This window comes from Panthera tigris, chromosome F3 (genome assembly GCF_018350195.1).
Source record: "Panthera tigris isolate Pti1 chromosome F3, P.tigris_Pti1_mat1.1, whole genome shotgun sequence".
Taxonomy (NCBI): Eukaryota; Metazoa; Chordata; class Mammalia; order Carnivora; family Felidae; genus Panthera; species Panthera tigris.
Genome location: NC_056678.1, coordinates 60,537,336 through 60,554,325, shown reverse-complemented (window position 1 = coordinate 60,554,325; position 16,990 = coordinate 60,537,336). Strand labels below are relative to the sequence as shown.

The window sequence follows — 16,990 nt, the reverse complement described above, 5'->3', positions numbered from 1 at the left end:
AACAACTTTCCTCCCACAGCTGAGAAAACTTCCCCCCATAACAATAACACACCCCGTGCTCCAGGCAATGTCAACATCATATATATTATTTTATTATTCGCTCGTTTGCTTTCCATGGCAAGTGAAAAAATAATTTAAACCAATTATATGTACAGAGGCTTGGTGAGTTTTTCCAAGAACTTCCAGAAAGATCCCCAGCCCCTCAGATTGCAAAGAAGGGTTTCCTTGAACATCTGTACAAAACCACCTATAAAAGTCGCACGTGTAGAAAGGTTTCTTTATTGTAAGCATCACATTATTGGAACGGGAAAGGGTCGGGGCGGGAGGCGGCGGGACGTGTGCAGGGTGGGGGGTCCACACACACCCGCCCAGGGGTAGTCCCAGGCTGGGGGGGGCTGCGGCTGGGGGCGTTCAGGTGATTTGCAGCGGGGTCTCCAACATCTCCATGAGGAAGGTGTCAATGGGCGTGTCCCCGATGAGCTTGAAGAAAAACAGGTGCTCCAGGCACTTCAGGCCAATGGAGCGCAGGGCCGGGAGGCGCAACAGCAGCTTGGCAAACCTGCAGGGGCGGAGGGTGGGGGGCGGCAGGGCGTCAGGAGCCGGGTGGCCACTCCAGTTCGTCTGGTCTCCCCGACCAGCCCACGTGCGAGAGAGAGCCTGGAAGGGGACACTGGGGCGGCTAGACAAGCTCTACTCCTGGGAAGCTTCAGCAATGGGCTTTTAAATTTTTTTAATGTTTATTTATGTTTGAGAGAGAGAGAGAGAGAGGAAGAGAGAGCGCGAGCAGGGGAGGGGCAGAGAGAGAGGGGGACGCGGTATCCGAAGCAGGCTCCAGGCTCCGAGCTGTCAGCACAGAGCCCGACGCGGGGCTCGAACTCACCAACTGTGGTATCACGACCTAGAGCCCAGGTCGGAGGCTTCCCCGACTGAGCCACCCAGGTGACCCCCGCAACGGAGTTTTTAAAGGGGAAGCCGAACCCTGTGGCCTCTTGAGAGTGTTCTGAAATCTGCGCCCACGTCCCGGGATCCCGGGCAGGAGCAAGGCCCAGGCTCTGGCTCATCTCCCACCAACCAGCTGGGGCTCCCTACGTCCCCACCCCGCCCCACCCCGCCCGCGGGCTGCCTGCGAAGGTCTGCGGGGATGCCGGAACGGAGCAGGAGACACGGCTGTGCTGACCTGCGGTGGCCGTCGCCACTCACGTACGTGCACGTGGGGGCACCTACTGGGGCACCGCCACGCCTCGCGGAGGTTCTGTAACACGAGGTGACCGAGGGCGGGGCCAGCGGCCCCTACCTCCCCGGCTGAGTCCGCCTTTCCTCTCACCACCCCTCCCCCAACAGACCACGGCGGGGGGAGGGGGGAGGGGGCGGGGGGCGGGGAGTCACCAAGGTTTGTTACCAGCTGGCAAGCAGTTGTTACCAACACGAAGGAGGTGCTTCCTTTAAGCAGGAGGAGAGTGGGGTGGAATATACTAGTCTCGCCCCCTAGGGCAGTGTAGGGACACGACATACATGTGTGCAAACACACACTCGCGCCTGACACACGTTAGGTAGACCCACTCACACATTCTCACGCACCCTTATACACACTCACCCACACCTGCCTCACACGTGTCACACATATACACGTGTGCGCACACACTCACCCTCTTACCCACCCTCACAGACGTGAGCTTGTGCACACGCCCACCTACGCACACACATTCTCCTACACTCTCACATGCCCGCACATGTGCACTCTCTCCCACACGCATGCACTCACGTGCGTGTGCTGCACACTCCTGTACAACGAAGGACCTTGGCTGTGAGGTTCACCGCAGGGAGAGAGGCCTGTGTATGAACTACCCTAACATTTGCACATCCTCCTGGGTCCCCTCGATTTGCTGTGTTTTCCAACCTGCCTCGGTGGCCCTTCTCCATCTCTCAGAACCCTTTTTTTGCCAATAAAGCTGATTTTAATGTTATTAATAATAGCTGGCAATCCAGTCACTCATAACTTCCAATGAAAGGACAAGGACCGAAATCCTATCGGTCACCCCGGCCTGAAATCAGAGACTCTGGTCAGGCTGGCTCTTCACGGAGCGTCACAACATGAGTTCACGGGGGGAGTTTCAAGTTGGAATTTTAATGCTCCTGGAAAACGTGTATGTTTCTATATTCAGGCCACATGAAGTTTCAAAGAAATGGGGCAATATAAGAAAAATAAAATGGCACCATCTACAAAAAATCGGGATTACTTCTTTACCTAGAAACATTAAAGGTCTTAATCAGTTAAGCATCTGACTTTGGCTCAGGTCATGATCTTGTGATTCATGAGTTTGAGCCCCAGTTGGGCTCTGTGCTGATGGCTCAGAGCCTGGAGTCCGCTTCGGATTCTGTGTCTCCCTCTCTCTCTCTCTCTCTGCCCCTCCCCTGCTCATGCTCTGTCTCTGTCTTTCAAAAATAAATGTTAAAAAAATTTTTTAAGAAAAATTAAAGTCTATCCCAAGGCCACACAACCCTTCAGAAAGTTCTGCAGGGCATCCCCAAGCAGGAAGAGCCATTTAGGTAAAGGCTGAGCTCCTGGTCCTGACTCTACCACGAAAGACTTTTACGGAATTAGATGAAGGGAATGGCTTCTCTGTAAAGTACAAAGAGAGGCTGAGACAGAACTCTGAAAATGTATCGTTCGCTCTAAAGATGCCCGCGTTTTACAACCCACAAAATGCTAACTACACTAGGGGACTGCTGTCTCAGCTGACTGGCCCTGACTTAGGGGCTGAGATCGGGACTGGAAACCAACACGCCCGTGAAGGGCCACAGCCCTGGGGACAGACGCCGCGTGCCTCCCTCACGTGCTCGGCAGCCACAGCCTTTGAGGTGCCTGCCGCGAGAGAGACAATATGCCTGCGTCCTCCTGAGTTCCATCTCTGCTTCGCTGGAGCAAAGCGCACTTCCGAAGTGTTTCCAGGGAGTGGCAGCCCAGTACCACGGACAGCACCCGGCCATGCCCTGCCCTCCTTCCACCTGTTCCTGCCCAGCCGAGGTGACCAGCCTTCGGCACGCTTACCTACCTGCCTGAGCCAAGTGACATCCCCGATGCACCTGCTCATCCTCAGGGTGGTCCCCCTCTGTCCAGGCTGTGCCGGACACACCCCGGGGACATGAGGGGGCCCCGCCTCTACACCCCCTTCCCTGCCCTTCCAGGTCCCACCCCAGTCCGGCCAACAAGGAGGCAGCCGGGACCCCCTGGCAGGCCTGTTCCTAGGAAAACGGGTAAATTCCAAAGTTTTGAAAGTAACATTCAGCGGAAACAACCTAAATGTTCCACGGGCCAATGGCTAAATACATTAAGATCCGTCCACCCCGTGAAACGTTACAGAATCACTGAAAATGATAATTTTGTACCTTTCGGCATCTGATAAAGTAGCTAAAAACGGCTAAGAGAAGGGAAATAATGCACCAAACTGTACGATTTCATGTCTGTAAATGCACGTTTCTGTGCACGCATGCACTGACACGCAAAAATACTGGAAAAATATATACCCCCAAAATGTAGGATTCGTCTTGTCCCGCGGGGGCAGAGCAGAAAGCCAGGCAGCGGCCCTGGAAAGCACAAGCTCTCTGAAGCCAGACAGACCTGAGTTCACCTCCCAGCCCCACTGCACACCAGCTCCACGATGCCAGGCAAGTGCCTTACCCTTTCCGGGCCCTGGTGCCTCGCTAGAAACTGGAGACACTGAGACCCGCCTTCATTTCTGCATTTGCTCGTCTGGGCAACATTTACAGCCCTATACTATATGCCCGGCACTGCTTTAGGCTCTAACATTGGAGCGGGGAACCGTGAACAGGACAGGATCTCCGGTGTCGTGGAGCCAATGTTTCGGCAGCTTTCAGCTCGTTAGAAAGATTAAAGAACACTCGGGGCGACTGGGTGGCGCAGTCGGTTAAGCGTCCGACTTCAGCCAGGTCACGATCTCGCGGTCCGTGAGTTCGAGCCCCGCGTCAGGCTCTGGGCTGATGGCTCGGAGCCTGGAGCCTGTTTCCAATTCTGTGTCTCCCTCTCTCTCTGCCCCTCCCCCATTCATGCTCTGTCTCTCTCTGTTCCAAAAATAAATAAAAAACGTTGAAAAAAAAATTTAAAAAAAAAAAGAAAGATTAAAGAACACTTGAAAACCCTAGACGGCACCTGCTGCACGTTACCATGTATGCAGGGCAAGGAAGAGGCCTCACCGCGGCCATTAGATTCTTCCTGCACTCACTCTCTCTCTCTCTCACCTGCCAGGTTGTTCCGGATACTTCTGCTTCGTGTAGGCCTCGAGGGTGGCATAAACCTTCTCTCGCAGAGTCTCTACCTCCGAGGGGTTGGACAGACCCTTGGCATCTGAAAAAGACGACTGATTTAGCCTGTGGGGACACATCTCAGGTGGACACCCTTCCAGAGAGGCTGTCCCCGTTCACTCTGTCCTCTGCCCCAAGAGTTACTAGATAGAGACGCGCTGGGTGGGGAACAACAGTGAAAGACACCAGGCTGGTCCCCTGGGCCCCCCAGCTCTCCCTCTCTGTGCCCAGTCCACCCAATAGACTCCTGGAGCAAAGGCTGAAAACCCTGTTGATCGCCAAAGGCAGCCACTACCGACTCCAAGGAGGAGAGTTTTACTCTATCCGCTCATTCTAGAACGATTGCATCCCCACATTTACTGAGTGCCTCCCATGTGCTAAGCCCGGACTGAATGACGAGATGGTACAAAAGCCAGATCCACTCACGTGCCGCATCAGCTAACGAACCGCCTGATTCCTGGGCTGAAGCCTGTGCAGAAGTCACCATGTAATTCTGAACGGTCATCTCTCCTGACCCCCAGCGGCATGTGAGGAAGCCGATCCCTTCCTCCTCCTAGAATCGCTTCTCTTCCCTGGGCCACCAGGACATCACTCCTCCACTTCTCTCGCTGCCCCTCACTGGCCTGTCTCGGGCTCCTTTGCTGGTTCTTCTTTTTCTCTCCAGCCCCTACGTGAGGGTGCACCCCTGGGCCCACCTCTGCCCAGCCCCCTTCTCTGCCCCACTTCACTGACCCCCTACGTGAGCTCACACCTGTCTGAGAGTCTCGTGTGCCCGGTAGAGGCTGACAGCTCTCGAAGGCACATCTCCGGCCCTGACTTCTCCTCTGAGTCCCAGACTCATGAACACTAGCTTCCTGGACAGCTACTCTTGGATGTCTACTATCCATCTGAAAAATTTTTTTTAAGTAATAGGTTTTTTTTTTTTCAATGTTTATTTATTTTTGAGACAGAGAGAACCAGCATGGGAGGGGCAGAGAGAGAGGGAAATGGAATCCGAAGCAGGCTCCAGGCTCCCAGCTGTCTGCACAGAGCCTGACACGGGGCTGGAACCCACGAACCATGAGATCATGACCTGAGTCGAAGTCGGAAGCTTAACCGACGGAGCCACCCAGGTGCCCCAGAGATTGATTTTTTAATTTAAAAACACCCAGTGCTCATCCCAACAAGTGCCCTCCTTAATGCCCATCACCCATTTAGCCCATCCCCCCCACCCACCACCCCTCCAGCAACCCTCAGTTTGGTCTCTGTGTTTATGAGTCTCTTCTGGTTCACGTCCCTCTCTGTGTTTACTTATTTTTGCTTCCCTTCCTCTGTGTTCATCTGTTTTGTTTCCCAAGTTCCACATATGAGTGAAATCATACGGTATCTGTCTTTCTCTGACTGACTCATTTTGCTCAGCACAATACACTCTCGTTCCATCCACATTGTTACATGTCCACCTGAGGTTTTCATGTCCAGAGACAAAGTCCTAATTCCTACCCCCCCCCCCACCCTTAGGATCCCCCACGTCAGCAAATAAAACTCCATTTTCACAATAACTCGGGAAAATGAACCCCAAACCCCTGAGAATTATATTTAACACCTCTCTTTTCACACTCTATCTCTAATCCCTCCGCAAACCCCACCGGCTTTGCCTAAAACTATCCGCCAAATCTGATCCTTCCGACCACCTCCTTCACCGTGACCCCGGGCCACTGTCACCTTCCCCACTTGTCCCCAAATATGCACACTCCGTGCTCCTTCAAGACGCCCGCAAGACAGGCTCTAGGAGTCGGAACCACGAAGGATCGACTCCCGGCCCTGCCTGCTCCGCCTCAGCTGAGATGGGGGACGTCAGAACGCGGGAGCGCCGCGGCCGAGCTCGGAGGAGGGCGAACCACTGCCCAGTCACCTGGGTTAAACAGCACGATGGCCCGCAGGCACCCCAGCTCCGCCTTGTCCATCCGCATGTCTTTCATTTTGGAGACCAGCTCAGTCAGGACTCTGTTCACAGGACACAATGACAGGCGATAAGAAAACCGTGAACACCAGGCCAGGGGCGGATGAGGCGCACGCACCCCACGCTCCTTATGTCCCCATCCCGTGTCCCAGATGATGCGGCAGGTGCTAGGGGCGCAGAGACGAAGAGGGTGCCGTCCCCGAGCTCGAGGAGCTCCCAGTCTCACTGAGGAAACAGGGAAGCAACGCGCAGCGACACAAAGCCGTGCGCAAAGTCCAAGGGAGCACCGAGGGGGAAGCAGTGAACTCTGGGGGTCGGGGGGCAGGGCGGCGCTGGAAAGGCAGCCTGGAGGACTGGAAGTCAGTAGAAAGGTAACAGGCTAAGCGGGGCGAGGGTGTGGCCCGTCTAGAGGGACACAGCAGAGGGCAGCCTCCAGGGAGAGGGTGGAAATCTCCATGACGACGGCGGAGTCCATCAAAGACCGTGTTGGACCCTGCATGGCCTCTGCGTGTTGTGGGAAAGGGCAGGGAGGGAGTAGAGACGCCTTGGGTGGACATTCACGTGGCCTGGAAATCCATTTACAACGGAGGGTGGGAAGGGGCCACAGGGCCCAGGGCCCCGGCCCCCGGCCCAGAGGCTATTTTCAACCCTATCCTCGCCGGATAGGCTTACCGGCTGCCCGTCCCCTTGCCCCACACCATTCATCCCTACTCACTCCGTTCATCTCTCTGAATCACATGCCTTAAATTTCCTTCAGCACCGCTTAAGGCGCAGAACGCCAGGCTGGGGCTCCTGCTGCCTGACCCAGGTGGGTCCGCTCCTGCTGCGGCCCTTCTCCAGAGACCCTGCGACCCCGTCCAGCAAAAACCTCAGCTCATCTTCCGCGACTCCCGAAGTCAGGTCCTGGCTGCTTACCTCCATCCCGGGCCCCTGGCAGTTCAACCTCCCCCCCCCCCCGCCCCTCCCCCCCCAGGTCATGTCAACGATCCAGTCTCTCCTTTGGAAACCCGCAGAGGTAACAGGTTCGCCCTCCTGCCCCAGCAACCGTGCTGGCCCCTGCCTGGCTCCACCTCCATCTCGTCGTTGCAACCTTTCTTGTAACCCACGCACGCGCGCGCACACACACACACACACACACACGCCCTGGAAGCAAACGAGAGCCACCTGTCATTCCTTCCTTGGTCTACGTTCCGATGTGTTGCATGGTCTCCGCTTCCTGCCCCGTGCAGATGTGTGGGTGGACCATCCTACGTCCCAGCGCTGCCCACAGGTCCACACCCCCACACGCCCACGGCACCTGACGCACGCGCACACGCACAGGCACGCACGCACAGGCACGCACGCGCGCACACAGGCACGCTCGCGCCCACGCACGCACTGGAAGCAGACGAGAGCCACCTGTCAAAGATGGAGCCGACCCCAGCGCTGTGGGCGCTGCTGCGGTGGACATGTAAGCCGGTGGCCAGAAGAATGCCGTCCTGCACGGAGACGGAGCGGTGGGAGAAGGAGGCAATTAGCAGTTCGTTCCACCCTGCAAGGAGAAAAGAAGGAGGCCTTGAGGGAAAACTGACCGCATTCTCGCTTCACCAATCATCGTCCGAGGCACGAATTGTCGCCCCCGTATAACAAAAGCAGAGACAGAAATCCAAGGAGGTTAAAAACCAGCTCCAGACGATACAGCTCATGAGTGAAGAAACAGGATAAGACGGGGGTCCCCTGACTCATGGCCCTGCACTTCCCCCCCCCCCCCCCCAGTCTCCCCCAGGACAGCTCAGAATGGCAGCTTGAGGATCAGGACACTTCTCCTCCCCCATCCCAGTCAATCGACAAATACGGGTTGAACATTTCACAGGTAATCGTCAACATGTTAGCTGCCACGGTGGATAAAGTGAGGATACCTCTGCCCCCAGCACCTGACAACTCAGTTTTATTTCTTTGGTGCTCGCTGTCTGGCAGGACCCAGCACAGCGTGTAGCTTTCAGTCAACACTCAGAGACTCTTCATTATCTAACAGGGATGAAATGAGGGGACTGGCTTCCAATGCTTAGCCAATCTTTATGAAATTTCCCTGCTGGCGCGGTGACAGAGGAGAGCGGTGGCACATGTCAGCTGCGCAACGTTCCAGAAATGGAAGCCGAGAGAGAATATAGCACACAGAATCTGAAAATAGGAAGGGACCCTGGGGGCGCCTGGGTGGCTCGGTCAGTTAAGCGTCCCACCTCGGCTCAGGTCAGGATCTCATGGTTCGTGGGTTCGAGCCCCGCATTGGGTTCTGTGCTGAAAGCTCAGAGCCTGGAGCCTGCTTCAGATTCTGTGTCTCCCTCTCACTCTCTCTGCCCCTCCCCTGCTCACACTCTGTCTCTCTCTCTCAAAATAAATAAATAAACTTAAAAAAAAAAAAAAAAAAAAGGAAGGAACGCTGGATAAATAAGCTTGAGGACAAAAAAATCCTTGGCTTCTCTCATCTCACCTGTGAAATGGGAACACCTCTATTTTCCAATTTTACAACATTGCTTTGGACTGTCGTCAATAAAACTGACTTAACTGTATTTGAAAATTAAATGCCAATTATAAAACCACGGTAAAATTTACACAGAAGAAGAGTCTCACCCTCCATTAACAATGTTTCATTTGGGAATAAAAGGTTTGGGGGAGGGCCACCCAAACTTAAGAACCTATAATTAATACATAAAGACTAACCCTGGATGGGGTTATCCTGTCCTCAACACGGCACACGGCTTGGATCGGTTACAGCCTCATTGGGTGACTTGCTTTAGGATCCCAAGGGTAATTTCAAAATGGCAGCCCAAGCGATTGGCCCAAGGAAACCCAAGCCCCGATGTCCTTTACCTGCCCGGAGCAGGATGACCTGGTCCTCCAAGGTGAGGTCAGAGAAGTGGGGGATGCGCTTGGCCCATTCGACAAGAGTGAAAAGCTGCTTATCAGCAGCATGGCATATGTTCGTGACAGGGTCGTTCGTCTAAAAACAAACCCAAAGCCCTGTGAGGGGCAGATTCCAGGACTCTTGTCCACCCCTCGCCCATCTCCAGCCCAAGAAAGAAGTGGGAGGCAGGTGGAGGTCTAAGACCACTGACCGAGTTCTCCATATTCATGTCACCATAGGATTCCGTCTTTGGTTCAACAGCAAGCTCAGCTTCTAGAATCCTCTCCACAGGCATATCTTCATGGCCACTACTGGCACATTCGGCCTCACTCTCGGCCCGCTCCCGGCTCCTCTGCCTTTCTTCTTGCACAGCTGGCACACGAGAGGACAGGCAGATGTTACCACGTGCCCAGGACAACTGTGGGAAAGCGAGTTACCTACCGGAGTCGAGCCTCAGTTTCCTCATCTGTCATGTGGGTATCCTTGCGGTCCCTGACCAGAGGGGTTGCGATGTTGACAGACAAAACAAAGAAAGGAAAGCGATTGGCTTATGCGTGGGCAGAACTGTGGGTTTTTTAGTTCGCATCCTTTCCTGTTCGTTATGGTGACCAGTCTAAAAAGTCTGCATTTAGAATTTTAATAACCTCTGATTCTGCCCTCTCTTTTAATGAGCCACGTTCTCCATGATCTCTCTTCAGTCTCCTGGACTTTACCTCTAGCTGCTACCTCTAATAAGCTGCGGGCATGCGATAGTTAAGTGGCAAGGACATTACTTGGAAAATCCCTCTGTCAGGTCCTATGCATCAGCCTTGGCATTCACGTCCCATTAGGTCTGCCCCTAATGCACCAGCCTGAACACAACATCACCTGATCCGACTTGTCAGGGAAGATCTTCAGGGAGCCATGAGGGTATTTAGTAAGTGAGGAGGTGGAGGAATGTCACCTAGATGACATTTCAGAATCAGCGGCTGGTTTGGGGGGTGGGGAAGGGTAGGCAGGCAGAGGTGCGGGCTGGAATCATCTCAGCCTCCCCAAATTTAGGGTTTTTTTTTTTACCGAAGTTCGTTCTAACCCCCAGAACCCTAAGCGTCCATGCATTAGGATGCCAGGCAGACCCCCTTGCCAATTCTGTCCTCTTCACTGACAAACACTCTCTGTTGGGTTAGTTTCCATAATCTACAAAGCTGTGGTTTCCATCTTGCTTTCCCCAGCATCAAGGAGCAAAATTCAATATTGGTACGCTTTTTTTTTTAATCCCAAGAATCAATAAAATTATATTCGAAGCCGGTGGCTAATCTGGAATTCAGTGATAGCTACTTCACTAGCAACTTCTACCCTTCAGCTTCTGTCCTTTCCTCCCCTGGGGCCCACCCCCGATGGCACAAAGGCTGTAGAATGAGCTGGAATCAGACGCTGGACATCCAGTTTGTCATGCAAGTGATATCAGTGACCTTCCAAGGTAGGTTAGAGAAGGCTATGCCTACAAAAACACAACTCACACTCCAAAGCCTCCAGTAGAGACACATCAAAATGCCTCAAGATGAGAATGATATTCAGTGGTTGGGACGTAGGGAGGGAGGGAGGGAGGGCAGGAAGGAAGGAGTGGAGGGAGAAATAGAAGAGAGAATAAAGGAGGGCAGTGACAAAAAGAAGAAACAGAAGAGAGAGAGAATGAAGAGAAATTAGGAAAGAAGAGAGCAAAAGTCATGCACTTTGGAGTCCAAGGAGCCTTTAGATGTCTCCTCCAACTCCTACTTTCTCTTTCTCCCTCATCCTTCCTTCCTGTCCACTCTGTCAGTCTTCATTCTCGGACAGCATACAGACACATATGTATTTATATTATCAGCTGGATTTGCTGGTTAAAGTTGAACGCCTCTGGTATTAATTTCTTTAAGATAGGTTAATAGGCTTCTATTTGCCTCGATTTTAAAAGACGGGGAAAAAGCAAACTCAGTGAAGTTCCTTCCGCGGTCCTCAGCTGATTTCTTCTGTGGATTTGTAACACGGAAGGAGAATAACCTTCAAGCTTCAAAGGAAATAACCTTGGCTTCTGGGAATTAGATTCTAATTCCAATCTTGCCATTAAGCGAGGGATCCTTTGCTCTTCCCCTCTCCACTCTGTGCCGTAAATCTTACTGTCACAGAAGAGGAGTCATATATCTGTTGCTGGAAGAAACCTTCGATGTGGCCGACATTCTGAGCCTGCCCTACAACATACTTCAGGATATATCCAGGGGACACTGGGTGATCTAACATGGTACCAAATTCCTGCTTTGGGACAGAACTTTATCCATTAGCCCAACATGTATTTATTGGACATGCTCTATAATAACCAAAATTTATTGAATTCTTTTCTCTGTCAGGAGTTATGCTCAACACTTTATACAGATGATATTTCATTTAATCCCCATAATCATCCTCTCAAGGACTAGGAGCCACAGAGTAGTTATGTAACCTGCCAGAGGTCACAGAGCTAAGAAAAAATGGCGCCAACATGTAGACCCAGGCTGATGGCCTTCTGAGCCCACCTCTCACCCCCCTGTACCACCTCTGAGGCTCTGGGCTAGTGGTACTAATAAAGACCACACAGGGCTCATGGGGATATCGAATACTACCCACTAATTGCCACGAAAGTAGTCCATTATCTATCCAAACTGTATTAAATGACCAGATATCATGGAAACGGACTTCGCCTAAGACCCCTGAGGATTGTGTGGTCGCCTGGAAGTCAGAGGGCCCCAGTCCTGTATCAGTTCTGCTACTAGCTCACCATGGAAGCTTAGGCAGTTCCCCAGACTCTTAGAATCTATGTTTCCTCTTTGAGGAAACAAAGGTGTCATATCCGAGAATATCAATGGCCACTCCGGCTTCCCCATTAGGTACCCTAAAAAGGCAATGGGTCCTGGCCCCTGGCTTCTGGCAGACACATTCCGAGCCCATTCTACTTCCATCTTTTTCTACCTGTTTTTGATAGTTTCTCTCAGCTAACTGTTCCAGAATTTTGTTATTCTTGTCTTCAAGGCAGTGTCCAACCTGAGCCCCCAGTTCTGTACATTGAGGTCAGAAACGATAGGGGTGAAGGAAAGGCTGTCAGGCAGCCTTCTGGAAATGGCCCTTCATGCAGCCAGATGAGGAACTGATTTGCTCCTTTGTCTTCTCTTCATCAGGGTAAATAGTACCAATTCCTTTAGAAATTTCTCTAGGAGCCTCTTTCCCCTCCTACATTTCACTACTCAGCTCTTCATTACTCCTCATTTCTCCACATTCTTCTCAAAAATGCAGAAGCCAAAACTAGACACCTGTCCGTGAAAGAATCAGAACAGTGCCAAGTTTAAAGGAAGGACTGCCCAGGCCCTTAGAATCCACAAGTCCCTGTCTGCCTTACTTTAATGAAAGAGCCACACTTCCCGCCATGTGACCTGTGCACCAACCACTCTGACTATAATGGAGCTGAGGGCTGCCGAGGCTGAGTTTTGAGAGACAGATGGTGAAGCAATAGAAATGGCCGCTTCTCTGACTGAAGGATTTCACCTTCCTTTAACTCAGTCTCATCTACATCAGGAAAACCATTATTTTTCCAAGTCAACCTGAAACTTATCTGTCCTGGGAGGCAAATGTGACCCTGGCAGCAAACAAGCTCTTGCTGATGCGAGACTTTCTTTGGGGTCATTAATCTTATGTTTGACCATGATGGTGGCAGAAGCTTAAGGAGTATCAATTCTATCTTGGTGAAGAGAAGACAGCCTCCACCAGCTGATTTTTTTCCTCACGTGTTCTGCTCTATAAGATCATTGATTCTTTGAAGGCAAGGATGACATGAGCATGAAGCAGGCACTCGGTTAATACTGGATGGATCGAAGGAGGGATGGAGGGAGGGATGGATGGATGGATGGATGGATGGATGGATAGATGGATGGATGGAGGGATGGATGGTAGGATGGATAGATGGATGGAGGGATGGATGGAGGGATGGATGGGTGGATGGAGGCATGGATGGAGGGATGGATGGGTGGAGGGATGGATGGAGGGATGGATGGAGGGATGGATGGGTGGATGGAGGCATGGATGGAGGCATGGATGGGTGGAGGGATAGATGGATGGAGGGATGGATGGTTGGAGGGATGAGTGGATGGATGGAGGGATGGGTGGATGGGTGGAGGGAGGGAGGGAGGGAGGGATGGCGGGATGGGTCGATGGATGGATGGATGGATGGATGGATGGATGGATGGATAGATGGATGGGTGGATGGATGGATGGATGGAGGGATGGATGGAAGGATGGATGGAAGGATGGATAGAGGGATGGATGGGTGGATGGAGGGATGGATGGAGGGATGGATGGGTGGAGGGAGGGAGGGAGGGAGGGAGGGAGGGAGGGAGGGAGGGATGAGTCCTTTTAGAAGCTCCTGCAGTACTAAAACTTTTGGTTCCAATATTCAGTTTAAACTACTCATCCACTCATTCAGCAATTATTTATGAAGTGCCTCCTTTGTGCTAATCACTGGTGATATAGCAGTGATGGGGGGAACAGAGAAAAAATCTTGCCTTGGTGGAAACAGATAGTAGACTAAATAAGTAAGCATGTTAGACAGTGATACCGCTGCAGGAAACAGACTAGGAAGTGTCCTGGGTGGCTGATGCAATTCTCGACAGTTGACAGTGGAGTAAAGGTCTAACGGTGGAGAAGAAGGGAGCCATGCAGGTACCTGGGAAGAGGGCACTCTAAGCAGAGAGACTGTAAGTGCCACACTCCTTGAGAAGGAGCTTCCCTGGTGGCCCAGCAGAGACCAGCAAGGCTGGACCAGAGAGACATGGGGCAGTCAGATCATGTACAACCTTGAAGTCATAACCAAGGTTTTGCTTTTTTTTTTTTTTTTTTTTTTTTTTCTGAGGAAGAAGGGAAGGCATTGGAGGGTTCTGGTGCAGGAAGGGCTTGACCTGACCCACTTGTTCAAAGCCTCACTGGTTGCTCTGAAGAGTGTAGGAAGCCAAAGAGGGACGCAAGGGGAGTTCTTAGGAGTCCGGGTGGATTAATACAGAAGGTAACAGTGGCTTGGGTTATGCTGGCTACGTTAAAGTCATGAGACGTGGTGACGTTCTGGACATATCAGGAGCCCAGGTTTGGGTCTGCCCCCTTGGGATTGCTGTCAGACAACAGAGTGAGGGCCATCTTCATACCAGAACCCCTCTGCACCCCGGGAGGAGGGGAGACTCCAGATGGGCTCTGATCTGGGAGTACAAAGGCCACTCTGGGCTCGTCACCTACCTCTGGGACCTTGGAAAACTCCCCTCCTCAGTCCATACTGGTTTCCTCCACTGTAGAATGATGAGGGCTATTAATTAGTCTAAAGGGCCCCCTCCGTCTACCTCAGACATGCTAGGCCTGCCATTTCTTTCCTTCTTGGTAGCATTCTCTCCTAGAAGGGGCTCAAAGAACCTTCTCTTTGTGGATCCTTTCAGTCAGCCTCCCCTCTCCTCAGAGAAAAGAAGTTCTTCAAGCATGAGGAGTCTCCCGGGACTGACTAAATGCCTTGTGCCTAGTTCCCAGACAGAGACAAGACTTCCTCACTCTGAATCTAGGAAGGCTCACCATGTACACTTGTACTTGCCTGAGTTCATGCGTTAATTAACCGCCCAATTCGATTTAGTTGTGTTACTTAACAGAAAGCCTTTTCGATTTTCTAAATGAACAGAAAACACTTTCAGATTTTTTTTTTTTTCATTCCATACAGCCCAGCTAAGCCACACTGTAAACTGGAAAGACGTGGAAGTTACACGTGCGGGTCTCTCTGAATGAGGAGGCCGAGTCTGATTGCCGGCAACACCACGGAATACACCAGTCTCAGGGGACCTGTGGCAGCCCCCGGGTTATAAAAGCCCAGAGAGAAGACTCCACCCAACAGGCTTCCCCGGTGAGGATTGGAGGCGGGAGGCCAGCTCCTCCCAGAGAGGCACTGAGGCCCCGTTTGTGGGGCTGTGCTCCGGGACCCTGAAACCGACTCGAGGACTTGCTTCCCAGGGCTCGGAAGAGCCAGGGACAGGGTCTGGCCGGGGGACCGGGGGACCGTCCCCCGAGCTCCAGGGCAAGGATGCGTGAGTGGGGGAGGAGGAAGGCGACACTGCTCTCTGTGCTCTGGGGTGCTCGCTGCCTGGGCAGGGGGCGCCCGGCCGCGGTCCCGGAGAAATCGCAAAGCGGTCTCCCCCGAGGGGACGGGGGTCTCACCTTCTCTCTTCATGCCCATCACCAGGCACTTCTGGTAGCGGCAGTACTGACAGCGATTCCGCTGACGCTTGTCAATGAGGCAGTCCTTGTTATCCCGGCACGTGTACATGAGGTCCTTGCGTATGGTTCTCTTGAAGAAGCCTTTGCAGCCTTCACAGCTATACACACCATAGTGCTTTCCTGCTCCCAGGGAAAGGCAAGAGAAAAGAAAAGAAAATGAATGCTGCGGAGACCGTCCTTGGGTTTGTCTGGATCTTTCATTCAAGAGAGCCCCCGGACTCTCCCCCCAGGGACACTGGCACATCACCTGGACCCGGGGAGGGGACCGCAAAGGGTAGCCGACAGAGACGGCAGGCTTGATCCCAGGAAGGAGACTAAGCAGGATGAATGTGCCCTTCCTCGTGTCTTCCCTCTGGAAGGCACTCTCTGGAATGGCTAATTCCGGAGAGCATTATTAGAAAAGGCTTAAGAGACTCTTAAAAACTGAGAACAAACTGAGGGTTGATGGGGGAGGGGGGGAGGGGGGAGGGGGGGTGATGGGCATTGAGGAGGGCACCTTTTGGGATGAGCACTGGGTGTTGTATGGAAACCAATCTGACAATAAATTTCATTAAAAAAAAACTGAGAACAAACTGAGGGTTGATGGGGGTGGGAGGGAGGGGAGGGTGGGTGATGGGTATGGAGGAGGGCACCTTTTGGGATGAGCACTGGGTGTTGTATGGAAACCAATCTGACAATAAATTTCATATTAAAAAAAAAGAAAAAAGAAAAGTCTTGACCCGAGGCTTTGTTTACATTTATTTTATTAAGGCAACTCTTGTGTTTAGTTAAGCTAAATGTTCTGTCTCCATTCAAGACGTTAAGTATACATAATAAATAAAAATATTTATGCTTGTGAGGTATTATCTAATGGGGGAAAAAACCTCAGCCTTCCTAATATTTCCCCATAATTGAGGCCCAAGGACATGGGAGCCCCACCGAAAAGCAGACGAGGAACCTGAGTTATGGATTTTCTAGATGCTACTGCTTGTTGGAGGAATAAATTAGTGTATGATCTCTATAGCATAATATGACATGCAGGCTTATGACATAAAGATCTTGGGGGTGACTGGGTGGCTCAGGTGGTTAAGCGTCCGACTCTTGATGTTGGCTCAGGTCATATTTCATGGTTCGTGAGTTCGAGCCCCAAGTCTGGCTCTGTGTTGATAGGGAGGAGACTGCTGAGGATTTTCTCTCTCATCTCTCTCTGCCCCTACCCCTCCTTTCTCTAAAAATAAATAAATAAACATTTAAAAACAATTAAAGAGGGGTGCCTGGGTGGCTCAGTCAGTTAAGTGTCCGACTTCAGCCGAGGTCGGGATCTCGCGGTTCATGAGTTCGAGCCCCGCGTCAGGCTCTGTGCTGACAGCTCGGAGCCTGGAGCCTGCTTCGGATGCCGTGTCTCCCTCTCTCTCTGCCCCTCCCCTGCTCGTGCTCTGTTGTTCTCTCTCTCTCAACAATAAACATAAACATTACAAAAATAAAAAATAAAATAAAATAAAATAAAATAAAATAAAATAAAATAAAAACAATTAAAGAGACACCTACTGATCAGAACAGCTTCTGTCTTCCAGACACACATGCAA

General features: G+C 52.0%; 1 protein-coding gene across 3 annotated transcripts in view; it reads right to left on the bottom strand.

The window, feature by feature from the left end:
* Positions 1-263: 263 nt before the first annotated feature.
* Positions 264-16,990, bottom strand: part of RXRG (retinoid X receptor gamma) — a 40,959-nt gene continuing 24,232 nt past the window's right edge. For all 3 annotated transcript variants that reach the window (XM_042976383.1, XM_042976385.1, XM_042976384.1), the window contains exons 4-10: positions 15,366-15,545; positions 9,355-9,515; positions 9,110-9,239; positions 7,658-7,790; positions 6,212-6,303; positions 4,258-4,363; positions 264-559 (exon numbers count right to left, since the gene is read on the bottom strand). In XM_042976383.1, coding sequence (XP_042832317.1) covers positions 412-559; positions 4,258-4,363; positions 6,212-6,303; positions 7,658-7,790; positions 9,110-9,239; positions 9,355-9,515; positions 15,366-15,545 — 950 coding nt within the window. In that variant the 3' untranslated portion in view covers positions 264-411. The remainder of the gene's footprint in view (positions 560-4,257; positions 4,364-6,211; positions 6,304-7,657; positions 7,791-9,109; positions 9,240-9,354; positions 9,516-15,365; positions 15,546-16,990) is intronic.